Source organism: Pteronotus mesoamericanus, unplaced genomic scaffold (genome assembly GCF_021234165.1).
Source record: "Pteronotus mesoamericanus isolate MK-2021 breed Mesoamerican mustached bat unplaced genomic scaffold, CSHL_Meso_final contig_164, whole genome shotgun sequence".
NCBI classification, from domain to species: Eukaryota; Metazoa; Chordata; class Mammalia; order Chiroptera; family Mormoopidae; genus Pteronotus; species Pteronotus mesoamericanus.
Window position 1 is genome coordinate 24,395,167 of NW_026555065.1, and position 16,404 is coordinate 24,411,570.

The 16,404-nt window shown below is 38.8% G+C and overlaps 1 protein-coding gene across 2 annotated transcripts in view; it reads right to left on the reverse strand.

The window, feature by feature from the left end:
• Positions 1-16,404, reverse strand: part of EIF2AK4 (eukaryotic translation initiation factor 2 alpha kinase 4) — a 102,238-nt gene that overhangs the window by 3,581 nt on the left and 82,253 nt on the right. For both annotated transcript variants that reach the window (XM_054565596.1, XM_054565597.1), the window contains 8 exons: positions 15,270-15,440; positions 14,746-14,880; positions 13,179-13,286; positions 12,401-12,529; positions 10,606-10,692; positions 4,286-4,398; positions 1,657-1,715; positions 653-750 (listed from right to left, as the gene is read on the reverse strand). In XM_054565596.1, coding sequence (XP_054421571.1) covers positions 653-750; positions 1,657-1,715; positions 4,286-4,398; positions 10,606-10,692; positions 12,401-12,529; positions 13,179-13,286; positions 14,746-14,880; positions 15,270-15,440 — 900 coding nt within the window. The remainder of the gene's footprint in view (positions 1-652; positions 751-1,656; positions 1,716-4,285; positions 4,399-10,605; positions 10,693-12,400; positions 12,530-13,178; positions 13,287-14,745; positions 14,881-15,269; positions 15,441-16,404) is intronic.

The window sequence follows — 16,404 nt, forward strand, 5'->3', positions numbered from 1 at the left end:
TTAAACCACTCAGGAAGATGTATGTGTATCCTATTATGGTCTCAGGGAGAATGAGATTTCACAGCCTATCTTTATCATGATAATGTTTAATAATCCACCTGGTTGCTTATTTATTTATAATTTTGAAAGAACACCCGGTAAAAGCTCAGTGCAGTGCAATAGTGCACAAGGAAGCATGGAGATTTCAGTATCAAGCTAAATTTGGAAAAAGGGGAAGGTTACAGCAATGAAAACATGGAACTGAAATATGGTAGAAAGACGTGAAAAATGAGTTTCCACTAAAATCCTGAGAAACAGCTAGTACAGCTTACAAAAATGAGGTAACCTAATCTTTTGTACTTCAATCTAATTACATTTCTAAAAAATGGCCACTCTCTAATACCCTCTTCCCAAGTGAGGCCAGCATCCCTACTGTACTCATTAACGCTGTCCCATACGGCCTTTCCTACTGTCCCTCCCATCTGGAATACCCTAACCTTTCCTCCTTGCCTGTTTCAGTCCTCGAGGGACCACCTCCGTGGGGCAGGCACTGATCTCTGTCACTCCCAAATGGCTGTAGTACATTCTAATGCTCGTATTAAGTATATTTAATTCCAGTTTTCTTCCTCCTTTGTAGCTCACGTTAGAAACCCTCAGAAACTCTGCCGTGTACCTGAGTTTCATACCGCCGCCTGGTGCTGGCTGACAGCTTCTCCGGGGCTATCACGCTCACAGTGGGAACAACGGCTGCTCCGTGGATTTCAAACAGACCTGAAGCAGAGAGAGTTTCAGAATTCATGGCCTTATTTGGTCCTACGTTCTGTAACACACCACCCAGAGAACGGAGATAATAATACAATCCACTCTGGGGTGAGTCTATGGGCTAGATTATGTCTGGGCCTCGTTTCCTCTCTCTGCAACTGCCTGCACTTGCCCAGGGAGAACCCAGAGCCCCAACATCCAGCGGTTTTGATGCTTCTGTCACAACCAACAGCCTTCTCTGCTCAGGTGGGAGTGGGAGGTGACAAAAACATAGGGAGGCAATATGAGTCACCAAAACCTCATGAACCTAAGAAAAAAATCAAATTTTCTCTGAAACTCTTAATACTTCCTTTAATTCTTCAAAGTATTTGAAATATGATGGTGGCAGAGAGTCAATGCTAACAGAAATGAACCAAAAAGACTCAATTCTGTTAAAAGCCAAATATATTGTCTAATGGACTTAATCAGGACATTTCTTTTACAGTAAAATACATGTGATGAAACCAAAGGCCTAACTAGCTCCACTGTTACCTATTGGCTTTCATGAAAATAAAATGTATATAGTTTCTTTCTTCAAAAGATTTCAAAGTACTTCTCTTCAACCCTCTGTATGGAGAAAATTTCCAGGAAAACGACCCACATTTAATAATTCTATACCATAAACTAAGCTGAAGAAAGATTAAACTGCTTGTAAAAATAAGACAGTCACCAAATGCTCAGTTGTCATTTATCATTTTCTAGGATGTGAGTTTCAAAACATAGGGATAAATTCCATTTGGTACAATTAATTGTATATATGTTATTTTAAAAATATATATATTTGATGAAGCAAGGAGTTAGCCACAGTCATAAGTGCTTACAGCAAACACACACACAAAAGCATTATTATATTTAGATTATAATTAGTAATTATACCTGAAGCATTAGAAAATGACCCCTTCAGATTTTGTACTGCAAGATTATCGGAAGCCTCTCTAAAAACAACCAAACGAAAAAATTAAAAAACAGTCAGTAAGCCAAAAGCAACACAGATTACTTACAGTGAACCATTTTTTTCTATTAAATGTAAAAGTATTTCATAAATATTGGTTATTAGTGAAGGAACAAATTTTCTCTTAATTATGCTTTTAGTCAAGAGCGGGTAAAAACTATAAAGGATGTAATTGCAAATTAGCAAATGCCTAAAAACAACATTCTGACTTATCCAGGTGGGTCTGAAATCCTGGCTCAGTGTAAGAAGCTAATTTCAATGAAATATAATGGGCGTTCTTTCAGTTCCCCTCACAATACAAGGAAACACTAGCAACAGCAGACCCCACCTTCATTATGGCAGCAACCTTGGCGATCACCCACAGGAGACCATTTAGCAAGTAAGGGGATTCTTTCAAAAGGTGTGAATGAATGTTCTTTCAAAGACTGTGAATTACTTTGTAGCCTTTGAGAGACACAACAGCACTCTATCTCGGGAAAACAGGGAAATAATCATACAGGAGGAAAGATTTGAAACCTTCCTTGCTAAAACTAAATTCCATCTGGCCTATTAAGTGTCTTAATAATGTTCATGGGCTCCTCACTAAATTAGCTGACTTTTTTTGTCTTCTTGAAATCACTGTCTTTGATTTGGATCTGCAACCCTAATACCTGGTTGCTTCAAAAATATATTCTCTCAGAAAAAGCCCGATGATGAATTTATGCAAGCAGGGTACAGATGTGAGGGGGTGGAGCCAGAGAAGGGAAAGAAAGCAAAAACAAGCCAGGATTTCTCGGTTTTGGCACTATTGAAATTTTGGGCCAGATAATTCTTTGTTGGGGATGGATGGTCAGTCCAGTGCACTGTAGAATGTTTAGCAATATCCCTGCACCCTCAGTTGAAACAACCAAAAATGTCTGCAAACATTGCCAAATGTGCCTTGGGAGGGCAAAACCACTGCTGGTTCAGAATACTGGTAATAAGCCAAAAAATGTGGAGTATTACATTTTCTGATTATGAATATAAATACAAGAGTAACAAATATATAGAACAGCTTAAAGAAAATTAACACCTTAATAAGAAAACAAAACCCCCCAAAAAAAGAAAAAAGAAGGAAAATGAAGACCTCTTGTAATTTTTATATGTATGGATTATGTGTTCTGATTGAGACAAAAATAGGATCAGGCCCTGGCCAGGTAGCTCAGTTGGTTAGAGCGTTGTCCTGACACACCAAGGTTGTAGGTTCGATACCTGGTCAGGGTACATATAAGAAGCAAGCAGTGAAACCTAAATGGGTGGAGCGACAGCTCGATCTCTCAAATCAATAACTAAAAAATTTTTTAAAAAGGAGTCATACCATATATCCTAGCTGGACATCCATGTCAATAAACTCGGCTTTACTACAACTAAAGGCTGCGTAGTATTGCGCAGTATTTCACAGTATCATAATTCAAACAACCTTCTACCAATGAGTATTATAATTACTATATGTGAAAGAGTCTCAAAGTATGGTCCAGGGACCGCTGGAGGTCCCTGAGATCCTTTCACAAGGGGCCTGCAAGGTAAAAACTACTTTCACAATAATCCTAAAATATTAATTATCCTTTTTATTCTCATCCTTTTGTGAACGTGTGATGGAATTTTCCAGAGACTACATGATGTGTGGTGTCACAGCAGACTGAATGCAGAGCGGGTATGACATCTAGGTTTTTGTATTAAGTCATTAAAGAAGTTAAAAAGACGTAAAATAATGCATTAACAATATTTGCAAAAATGTGAAACAATACCACTCTTCTTAGTAAATTGTATGGATAATACTTTTATTTTCCATTAAAATATGTTATTTAGGTTAGCATGTAATGGGTGTATTACTGTTATTTTAAAATTAGAATTTTAAAATGTTTACATTTTAATTTCTAACACAAATTATTGATACATATAACCCACATAAACAAAGCTCTTCAGGGTCCCCAATTTTTAAGAGTATAAAGGGGTTCTGAGACCAAAAAGTTTGAGAACTGCTACTATAAACAATGCCTTGATAGACATCTGTGTACCTACTATCCCTATGGAATAATTTTCACTATAAATTCCTGAAAGTGGAATTGGGTCATTTTATTTTATCTTTTTTTCAGTTTTAAGTTTTAAGGCTTTTAAAACTTACTAAATTCTTATGCAGAAAGTTGAACTAATTTACATTCCCATGATGAATATATGAGATTTCTTCCCAGAACATATTAGACCTTTCAAATACATTGACAAAACACTACCAAAATTCACTGATTAATAGACCAAATAAGATAATGGCAGATAGAGTTTGGCAGCTTAGGCCTTTCAAAATGATCAAATATTCTTTGACATGTTTTGGAGAACTAATGTGGAAAGTGACATATAACTAGTCTTACACAGGGGGTCATACAATTAAACTGCTGAGCTATTCAGAAGCAACAGAAAGGTTCACTGAAAGTAAGGCAGACCTATCTTTATTTCCAAAAAGGATCAAATTGACTTTTAAAGTATGTTCTATCTAAGAAGTTGCAGCTGATTTTCTGGGCTTTTGTTTATTAAGGTTACCTGATAGTCCTGTCATCACTGACTTTAGTCCTTAGTTTCTGTACAACGTGGTCCACAAGATCAGACTCCAGCACGCGTTTCTCTGTTTGCCTTTCTTTCTCAAAAGACTTAACCTTAAAAAGAATGAAAGAAATGAAATCCTTTCAGAAGCCAACAGGCTAAGTTAGAATACTACAGTAAGACAAGGCAACAGTTTAGGTTTGTGTCCTAACCGTGGGCAATTTTGCTCCCCTCACAGGACATTTGGTCATGTTCAGAGACATTTTTGGTCGTGACAGCTGTGGGAGCATCTAGTGAGCAGAGACTAGGCATGCCGCTATCAGTCCTGTAGTGCACGGGGCAGCAGCCCTGCAAAGAACTGCCTGGCCCAGGATGTCCAAGTGTGGCTGTTGAGAAACCCAAGTCTAGACTAAAATAGCTTATCATAGATCATAGAATTTAAAAAAAAAAAAAAAAAAAAAAGGCACCAGCCAGCTTCTATTTCATTTCATTCTTTCACACATTCTTTTCCCTAAACATCCTTTGGTTGGTCACAAAGGTTTCTATGACTCTCCCCTCTCCTTTCCAAACCCAAGTCCCATTATCCTACTTTATGGTACCTGCCCTTTCATCTTCCCACAGCCAACATTCAGCTTTGGTTTGAGATAGAGCAGTATTCTTCCCACTGCTATCCCTGTCTTCAATTTTCCCTCACTCCATTCCATACAACAAATCCCTGCAGATTATTTTTTCACATACAATTCTGAGGTCCCCTTCTGTTAAAAACATACAGTGGCTCCCCCCTAGGAGCTAAATAAAGTCCAAATTTCTTGGTTGGGCATTTTGGCTCTTCTAGACCTAGCTAGAACCATTCTTTCCTGCTGAAATCTCCTCCTTTACAATCCTCCTGCTTCATCCAAAATTGACAATTAAGGGTAACACTAGAGTAGTGCTCTGCTGGCCGGCCTGCATCTTTCAGACAATCTAACAAAAGAACTACCATTACCTTTGCTATTTCTTCAGCTTATGAGTCCCTTTCAGCACACACCTGTATCCTGCCCATCCATGATAATCTAGCATAAATCTCACCGCTACCCTAAAGACATCCTTGATAGCTCTGAAATAATCTGCTCGGCTGATGAGTCCTCAGAGAACTTTTGCTGTAAGATTTTCATACATTTAGCATTTTCTAGGTCATAATCATACACAAATATCTCATGTTCCCTATCAGATTGCAGGATCCTTGACAAGCAGAGATTGTGGCTTAAATGTCTCTGCATCCTTCATGGACCTAAATTTAATCCCTCCCACGCTGAATGCTTAAAATGTATTTGCTGAATGGATGAATGAAGTGATGCCCTGCCCTTCAAATATGAAGATGATGCTATTGACCCATCATTAACAGGGGCAGAAGCAAGACTGAAAAGAGTCGGATATGCTGGAATGATGTTGAAGTGAACAAGATCACATTTAATGGAGATAAATATGAAGTCCTGAAAAATAAAGTCTTCATTGTAGAAGACCAGTCAGGCATGGTAATAACTGAAAAGCCTAATGGGTTTCAGTTGTTGATAAATTCAGTATGAGCCAAAGGAACCACATGGTTGCTAAGAGTTCACTTATAGGCTGTATTAGGAGGAATATGGTATCTGGATTGAGGGAGGTCAAAGGCCCTTCCCATTTAGTCAGAACATGGTTAGGGCACTCTGTGGAATTTTGGTATCACATTCACAGACAGACATTGACAAAGTTAAGTGTGTCTAGAGGAGGTTAAGAGGGTCAAAGATCTGGAAACCATGTTATGAAGAATGGCTTAAGTAACTGGAATGTGTACACCAGAAAAGAAGACAGCTAAAGTGGCATGGCGTCTGTCTCCTAAAATTTATTTGAAAGTAGTTGAGTGAAGGAGGAAAAATTAGATTTGTTACCTTGACTACTCCAGGGGGTAGAACTAGGAACAGTGAGTATAAATTTTGGGAAGCAGATTCTGATCCAAGTTTCTAAAATGTGCTAACCATTATAGCATTGCATTATGACACTGGAATTACCTCACAGAGACTAGAGAGTCATCTTGGTAATATTGCAGGAGCAATCACTGCTCTGGAAGAGGCCTGATTAGTGGAACTTAGGGTCATTCATGATTTTGTGATTAATAAGTAGACTAGTAGAGGGGACTTTCAAATCTGCCCATGAAGGATTAACTACTACAAGAATTGCCCTCCTGCCTTAAACAGCAAAACCAGATAAAACATAAACAATGGTTTTTAGACATTGGACAATAAGCAGTTGGAGGCCTGTTATCCCTGAGAGAAGCGAAACAAAGTGAGCCTACAAGTGCCAGGTTATTTTGTTGAGGAAGTCTGCAGACTGCAGTGCCAGGACGGGGCCCCTAAACAGAGGCCAGGAGTCTTGCTGGGTTGGAGAGACAGAGTGAAGTTTAGGCAGGCCAAGTCGGATAGAAATGATGGAGCAGAAGACCAAAGAGGAGAGAGCTACACTCACAGAGAAGGAAGGATTTCTGAAGCTCTGCAGAGGAGTCCACTCATATCTTTGGCAGGGAACTGACCCGGCAGGGGTGAGAGGAAACCATCCAAGGCTGAGGCAACCACCACCAGGAATAAGTACACATATCATTTCTGGACCTGACAGGACTGGGTACAGTTCCTGTTCTTACCACAGCAGAGAGATCTCATAATACATAGGGCAGAGTCATCCAAAGGGTGCACTTCTAAGGACTAAATTAGGCCAAGACTAAAGGCTGTCTTGAACTTGCCCTAACAACACTTAAAATCAAGCCTTGAAAGGGTCAGAGTCCAAAGATCCTAACTACATCCTAAAACAAAGCTCAACAGTGTTTAGAAGAACATAAGAAAGCCCAGCACCCAAAAATGTAAAATTCATAATGTCCAACAGCCAATCAAAAATTATTAGGATGCAAAGTAGTAAAAAAAAAAAAAAAAAAAAAAAAAAAAAGACTCATGCCCTAGCTGGTGTGCCTCAGTTGGTTGGCTGTCGTCCTGCAGGGAAAAAGGTTGCCAGTTCAGTCCCCGAACGGGGTGCCTATGAGAAGCAATCAATCAATGTTTCTCTCACACACTGATGTTTCTCTTCCTCTCTCTCCCTCTCTTCCCCTTCCTCTAAAAATAAATAAATAAAATCTTAAAAAAAAAGGACTCATAATCAGGTGAAACATTAATACATAGAAACATATCCAGAAATGACAGAGACAAAAGAATTAGTAGACAAGTACCTTAAAGATACCTATTTTAAATTTTATAAAGAATGTAAAGATCCCTACCTCAGTGGATTAAGCACTGGCCTGCAAACTCAAAGGTTGCTGGTTCAATTCCATGTCAGGGCACATGCCTGTGTTGCAGGCCAGGTCCCCAGGAGGGTGTGTGTGAGAGGCAACTGATCAATGTTTCTCCATCTCTCCCTTTCTTTCTCCCTCTCTTCCCTCTCTCTAAAAACAAAAAAAATCTTTAAAAAAAAGAATGTAAAGAAAATAAGAACCACAATAACAGAAATGGAAGACATTAAAAAAAAAAAAAAAGACACAAATTACCTTGTACAGATGAAAAAAAATACAATATCTCAATAAGAAATGCACTGCATAAGATTAACAACTGATTAGAGATTGCAGAAAAGGTCAGGGACTGATTCAGAATAAAGCAGAGGGGGGAAAAAAACCACAATAAAACACAAAAGAGAGTCTCGAGCTGTGGGGCAATATCAAATGATTAATATACTATAATCAGAGTCCCAGAAGGAGAAAGGGAAAGGGACAGGGACAAAAAAATAAAGAAATGATATGTGAAAATTTTCCAAATTTGGTAAGTACTATACATCTACAGGTCAAAAAGCCCCATGAAACAAAGAATACTACACTGAGGTATTCCTGTTCAAATCTGCAAAAAAAAAAAACCAGTGACAAAAAAAGTCTTAAAAGCTGCCAAGAAAAAAAGGTGCAGTATATTCAAAAGATCAAAGCAGACATTTTAAGTCAGGTTGGAAGACAATAATTCACATCTTCGAAGTGGACAAAGAAAAATTGTAAATCTTGAATTCTATACCTAGCAAAAATAACTTTAAGAAATAAAGGTGAGCACTGACTGGTGTGTGGCTCAGATGACTGGGCGTCAGCCCACAAATCTAAGGGTCATTGGTTTGATTCCCATCAGAGCATATGCCTGAGTTGTGGGTTTGGGTGTATACGAGAGGCAGCTGATAGATGTTTCTCTCTCACATTGATGTTTCTCTCCCTCCCTTTCTCTCTCCCTTCCCCTCTTTCTAGAAATAAATAAAATCTTAAAAAAAAAAATAAAGGTAAAATTAAGACTTTTCAGACCAATAACAGCTGAGAGAATTTATTACCAGCAGACCAACACTAACCAGAAATACTAAAGGAAGTTCTTCAGACAGAGGAAAATTAAATAAGAATGTTATCTGGATCAACACAAAGGAATAAACAGTTTCAGAAATTGTAAATATGTGGGTAAATATAAAGGACATTTCCCCTTTATTTAAAAACCTCTTTAAAGGATAGCTAACTAATCAAAACCAAAATATAAACAATGTATTATGGGATTTATAACATAGGTAGAAAAAGTATTTGGCAACAATAGCAACAAGTTATGAGAGAAAGGGAAAACAGAAGTATTCTGTTGCGATATTATTCTGTTGTAATATATGAGAAGGTATATGATATTTTTTGAAGGCACAATGTGATAAATTAGAGATGTATACTTCTCTACAAACCCTAGAGAAGTCACTAAAAAGTCCCACCAAAAACATAGTCAGTAAATCAATAGTAGAGATAAAAATGGAATAATAAGAATTAATTTAAAAAAGGACAAGAAAACAGAAAAAAAATGGAAAAAAGAACAGATAAAAAATGGTAGATTTAAATTCAACCATTTTAATAATTGTATCACATATAAATGGGCTAATCACTCCAGTTTTTTAAAAGGCTGGATAAAAAAAGCAAAACTTAACTAGTGACAGTCTCTAAAGAACCCACTTTAAATATGAAGACACAGCTAGGAGGGAGAAAGATAAGCCATGCGAACACTAACCAAAAGACTTCAGAGCAAGGAATGTGACTAGAGATAAAGAACATTTCACGATAAAGAGGTCGATTCATCAATTAGATATAAAATCCTAAATGTGTATTCTTCAAATAACAGAGTTTTTTTTCTTTTTTTCTTTTAAAAATATTTTTTTTAGCCTGGCTGGTGTGGCTCCATGGATTTGAGCGCAGGCCTGCGAACTGAACGGTTGCTGGCTTGATTCCTGGTCAGGGCACATGCTTGGGTTACAGGCCAGGTCCCCAGCTGGGAGCATGCAAGAGAAAACAGATTCATGCACTTCTCATACACATCAACACATCACTGTTTCTCTCTCTCTCTTTCTCCCTCCCTTCCCTTCTCTTTAAAAATAAAAAGAGAATGGAAATCAATAAAATATAAAACAAACAAAAACAGAGAAAACTAAACACTAAAGGTGGTTCTCTGAAGACAAAATTGATAAGCTTGAAATCAGGCTGATCGGAGAAAAAAAAAGATGGAAGACATGAGTTACCTACTCAAGAATAAAAGAGGGATACAATGACAGATCCTACGGACAGTGAAAGAACAGGGAATATTTGAAAACAGATGAAATGGAAACATTCTAGGAAAGCTACAAACTACCAAAACTCACTCATGAAGAAAGAGGCAACCTGAGTAGCTCTATATCTAAGCCCATGTGGCTTTACTGGTGAACTCTACCAAATACATGAGGATGAAATAATACCAATTCTAAACAAAATTTTCCAGAAAACAGAAAAGGACAGAACACTGTCCAATTCATTTAATGATGCCAAAGTTATACTCATTAAAACTAGTCAAAGACATTATAAGAGAAAAACAAGGAGAAAAGTGATTTTTTGGATTTTATCCCTCTAAAAACAGAAACAGAAAAAGGTTATGAGGTTATATAGTTCTGAGTATTTTTAGTTAAATGCAACAGTAAAACAGGTTACTAAGCAGCCAGAAGATATGTCAGTCAATAGTATCAGCTCTAATTATTATTTTTATTTTCTTAAATGGAAAACAAAACAAAAAAACCCAAGGAGAAAAAAGTGAGGAAAAAACTAGAGCAGCAGTGTTTTTTTTAAGCTCTAAGGAAATGTTCAGATTCTCTCTTCCTTATTTTATATTCTCTCCAACAAGCCCAGCAATTCAGAGGGAGATCAAAGTAACGGACTTCCACCCACAAGCAAGTGGGAAGTTAGGTACTCCATAGTTAACATCAAGTTTTGGAAATCCATTGAATTGTGAAAGATTTCCTTTGGTCTTTACCTTGACATGGTTCCCTTCTTTATCGGAGACAAGGGCCACATAGGTGATTTCATGATGTCTGCAGTACTCCTGTAATTCCTCTTGGGACTGAAACAAATAAACATTCCATGAAATAAACGTGGAGCGCCTGGAGCAGCTTCAAGGAATTAAAAAGAATGCACTGTGTTCAACTGTATTCTCAAAGTGAACATGCTGACTTCAGGGATTACAAATATTAAGCAAGACTTGTACAGAATTCAAAGGAAGAATAAGACCTCTTTTGCTTTCATTACTTTCACTATTGTTCTAAGGGGCCATGGGCAATCAATGTGGTTAGGACACAATAACAGGTTTTCAGAAGCTTCAAATCTTTTTTTTTTTTTTCCTTTTTCTTCTTATTGCATTTATTGGGGGTGACACTGGTTCACAAAATTATACAGGTTTCAGGTGCACAATTCCACAACACATCATCTGTGCACTGTATTGTGTGTTCTCCACCCCCAAGTCAAGTTTCCTTCCATCACCATTGATCCCCGTATATCCTGCTCTACCACCCCCGAACCCCCCAGAAGCTTCAAATCTTGATGGGAGGTGCCAGAAATTATGCAACACACACGAAAGGCTTTTAAGGAAAGCAAAGGCCACAAATAGTGGAAGGTGAAAAGGAGAATTGAATGATAAAGAACATTAGAGCAGAGAAGTCTGCAAGGGGATGTCACTGTGCAGGACTGATGTCCCCATTACTGGGCTCACATTTTACTGGAAGACAGAGCACTTCTGTAACAATTTATGAAGTAAGTTAACATATGGAAGAGGATATTGCTCTGAAATGATTAAAAACCATTGCTCAGCCTACTTCTGTCATGAATTTTTATATAACACAAAAATGGACAGCAGCAGCTTCAGAAACAATTTGTCAGATGATGTGAGAAGAGCAGGAGGGAGGCGGGGGATCTGTTTCCCCAGGCACCTGTCTCTTCAGGCTCCAGGGCACCTCGAGAGCGGGTAAATATGCGTATAGCTTGATGACCACCGAGGGGTGCAACCCCTTCTATGGTCTGCTCCTGGTTATCTAAAGGCCCCCCATTACATTCTAAAGGGCAGTCAGGGGTTCAGTCAGCTATGGGGGTTCTGAGGATATAAAGCAAAAAGCACACTAAACACAGAATGCCTCTGGGAGGTGCGGTTGGCTACATAATGGATTGCAAAGATGTCCACGTCTTTGTCCCCAGAACCTGTGAATTTATTATCTTATGTGATACAAGGGACTTTGCAGATGTGATCAAGTTAAGGATCTTGAGATAGGGAGATTATCCTGGATTATCTGGGTGGACTCAGTGTAATCACAAGGGTCCTTGTAAGAAGGAAACAGGTGGGTCAGAGTTAGAGATATGTAAGGACAGAAGCAGAGGTCAGAGAGGAAAGATGATGCTACACTGCCAAGTTTGAGGACGGAGAACGGGGACATGAGCCAAAGAATGCAGGGAGCCTCTAGGAGCTGGCAAAGGCAAGGAAATGCACTCTCCCCACAAAGCCTTCAGAGAGAATAACCCTATCTATCAACACCTTGAGTTGAAGCCAGTTAATACCGATTTCAGACTTCTAAGGTCCACAAATGTACTAAACTAATAAACCTGTGTTGTTTTTAACAGCTAAGGGTGTGGTGATTTGTTACTGCTGCAGTCAGAAAGTAATATAGGAAGCAACTGTAACCACAGAGATGGAGTCTGAGAACCCACAGTGGTAGAGGATGATTTGCCATGGAAGCCATGACCTCTGTCTGCACTCTATTCACTGGTGCTTTTCATCTCATTACCTGTGACCAGTCATACATGATTTCTGCTGTGATTCCGGCCGTCCAGAGTTTCTGGGTTATGTTGATGGCCCTGGGCATGGACATCTGGCCAACACTTACCACCAGGAGGTCGCAAGAGCTTACTGTAACCTGGATCAGAAACAGATTGATGACATTTAGAAGAGCCAGACGACAGGCGTGGAGGTGGGACCACTACCAGGAGGGAGGCAGTGCTCATGTAAAGACAGGCATTTTGAAATCTGGTACAGCAACATATGTGCAGAAGCCTTTGATTCAAAATTATATAGCAGAAGAGAAAGAAAGAAAAAGAAAAAACAAAGAGCACAGTAAAAAAGCTTTAATATTAGTCTTTTAAGATAGAAATTATTTCAATTACCCTAAGCCATCAATCAGAAAGGTACTTTTCCTCTGGGAAAACTAATCTTGCTTGAAACACAATGGAAAAAGAACCATTTTTAGCTCTGCAGAATACAGGGGGACTTCTGAACAAAGGGCTTTGATATAAGTCTGTTAACAACTATAACACCTCCCACTTACATAGGTCATTACAGATAAGGGCAGTGAGGCAAGAAAAGGAAGAGTGGATTGTGTGAGGTCCCCTAGCTAGAGCCTAAGAACTGAAATGCAAGGATTCACAGCGAGTTTTGGGCTTGTTTATCATGGCAAAAAGAAAATCTCCCAACTCCTAGTCTATCACTGCCACATCTGGAGCTCCAGGTAAATGACAATAAAATAAAAGACAACTCAAGGAACACTGGAAAGAAAAGGCAGAACTTACAGGTTCTTCCATGTTGAGGACGGCAGCAGATATTTTGTCTATAGCTATGCTGACCCCAATGGCAGTGGGAACTGGCCCCAGAGCCTGTGGTCCTCTAAACTGGGGAATCTGCAGAGAGAGACACACAGCTCTGGTCATGAACTAGAAAAGAAATTGCAATTATGGGCAAAGAAATGTTTAGAGGGCATGCACCCTCATCAACTTATCAACAAAGGATTCAACAAAAAGATTCGTGTGTGTGTGTGTGCGCGCGTGTGTGTGTGAAGAGAGAGAAGCAAGCACATGTGCAAATTCAGGAAAATGTTACATCTAGAACTGCACTGTTCAATATGGCAGCCACCAGCCACACCTGGCTTGAGCACTTGAGATATGGCTAGTGTGAGTTGAAGTGTGTTGTATGTAAAATACACACTGGTCGCAAAGAGTCAGAATAAAAAAAGGGAATATAAAATAACTCAATAATAACTTTTAAAATTTTGATTACATGTTGAAGTTTTGATTACATAATATTTTGGATATATTGTATTAAATGAAATATATTATTAAAATTAATTCCATCTGTTTCTTTTTACTACTTTATATTACTGGGTAATTTAAAATGTAACATATAGAGGTTCTGAACCAAAGATGGTAAGCACACTTCTCCCTATTCTTCCTGCTAAGTACAGCTAAACTTCCTGGACACAACATATTAAACAAACATAAAAAGATTCTGAAGTGGAAGGAAGGCCAAGAGCCAGGTGACATGTGGCTAGTTCCCTGGGTTTGGTTTTTGCCTCATAGATCCTGGATTGGGTGCTAGAGAAACCTGCAACCTAGACATGCCTAAAAGAAACAACAAAAAACCCCAACAGGACAGTATGTGCCCTGTTTCAGCCAAGACACATCATAACTAAACTTCAACTAAAGATAAAGGAAAAAAACTCTTTGAAACCATCGAGTAAGAATCACCATTCCTATGGGGAAAAATAATTCCCGTAACAGCAAGTTTCTCATCAGAAAATGGAAATGTTGGGGAAATACGATCGATAGACTCTATTTTTCTCTTGAGTTTCTCAGAATTTGATAGTCAAAGTAGTAAGTATAACATTGTCTGATGTGTATCTGAATGTACATAATGTAACATTACAAATGGGGGATGGGGTAAAGGGACATAAAGGTAGAAGTTTCTACACTTCATTGGTGGTTACAGGAATCTACACTTGGATCAAATGGCACAGAATTCTACACATACAGTAAACCAGTGTCAATTTCCTGGTGTTGATATTTTATTACAGTCATGCCAGGTTTAACCACTGGAAGAAACTGGGTAAAGGTAAACAAACCTCTCTGTACTATCTTTGCAATTTCCTGTAAACCTATAATTATTTTAAAATAAAACTTCAAAAACATTACAAGTGTGGTTCATAAGACATTTCGATTCCTACTCCTTATATAAGATATACAGGTGGTTCAATTATACTACTGGTTCAATTTTTCTGCAGGTTTGAAAAATTTCAAAATAACAAGTTGAGAAAGAAGTGAAAGTAAGCCAGAAGAGATCAACAAATCCGGGGCCGGCCCTCACCAGTAGGTCATATCTGCCACCAGCTGCAAGGATTTCAGATACAGCCCTTTGCCTCCGTCTGATGAACGCCACAAACTGGAAGATGATCCCACTGTGCTGCTGCACTTTGTAGACCAAGCCCAAATTGATCAGGACCTGTCAAGTGAAATGCCACAAACGTGTCAAAGGCCCTGTTTTCCATCAACAGCCTCAGGACAATCTATTAGCATAAACCAAATATTCAGTAAAACCTGGCACAAAGTTTGTTTCCCGACAGCCCACCAAGTAAGGGAAGCTGCCCCCTTCAAGGATAACAACTCTGAGGCTGACATAGTTAAGAATTGTTGCACAATAGGAATTGTAATGATTGCACAGAAATTCTGACTTAAGCCAAAATTATTACTAGATATCATGTTCCAAAATGTAGAAAGCAGAGCTCTTTTGGAAAAATAGAACATTATTAGCATTAATAAAGTAAAGCCCATTTCCCTCTTGTGCCGTTAATGCTACAGATCTGCCCTGCCAGAATCAAACAATTGCCAAACCTGTAACTTTATGCCAAGTTTCTTCAACAGTCCAACAACCTCCTCTAGGTCTTTTAAGCCATACTTCACCAATTGGGCAACACCTGTTTTCTGTTTTATTAATGAATTTATTGCTGGTGTTAGATCTTGCAAATCTCCCTTCTGCTCAATAAATTTGTAGAGTCGACATAGCTGGAAAGCAAAGAGGCACAGTTAGCTTCCAGTCCACAGCAGGGAAGACGTACTTTGCACCACGTTTTGTACACTCAGGGGGACCCAGCACAGCCTTTGCACCTCCAAGAGGAGGATTTTGTAGTTGGTTATTTTAGCCTTTACCACAATCCCAAATGAGGATTATCCTTCTCCAACAACTCCAAGGCACCTTGCAAAAGTGCTTCAGGCACCTCTTCACAGTTCATTTTTAGTGATACACTTACTCATAGTTAATGCTGACGCCGGCAGAGTAGGACTTTGGCTCTAGCAGAACCTCCATTATACATTCTCAAACCAGTATTGTTCCCCTTTCCATCTTCATTCTGATGTATTCCCATTACTACAGGAACACAAATGTGGGGGCGGGGGCAGGAAGGCAAAGTCTGACGAGTTCTAATACCACACTGAGTCAGTCAGAAATCCCCTCTCCTCCCTTTGCTTGAATGACTCCTATTTGTAGCTGGGGGATGCAGCTCGGGTGTCATCTCCTGCAGGCACCTTCTCTCCAGCTCAGACCTTGATTCCAGCTCCCTGCTCTCGCCAGCTGTACCTATCGTCCTCGCCAGCAGAGGACAGGGGTTAGTGATGACCTATCTGCAGACCAGGCACAATCACTGGCACAGAGCAAGTGAATAGGAAATAACTGGGATCATAAGACCAGAGAGAACACTATCAGGACCTTAAGTGGAAATTATTAAGAAACAAGATTATAACCGTCTTAAGGCCGTTGGCCAGCAGAACCTGGTTCAACTCTAAATTGGCACCTAGAAACTAAGAGCTGAATGAAGAGTCAGCTTAATGTAGTTTCATATAATAATCATAAATCATGTTTTTTAAAAAAATGCAAAAAGTATTAAAATCCCCTCTAATCTCTTTACTAAAGATAAAACATTTTAATTTTTAAAGTCTCATTTTAATTTTTCTTAATAAAATTATTTTTTCT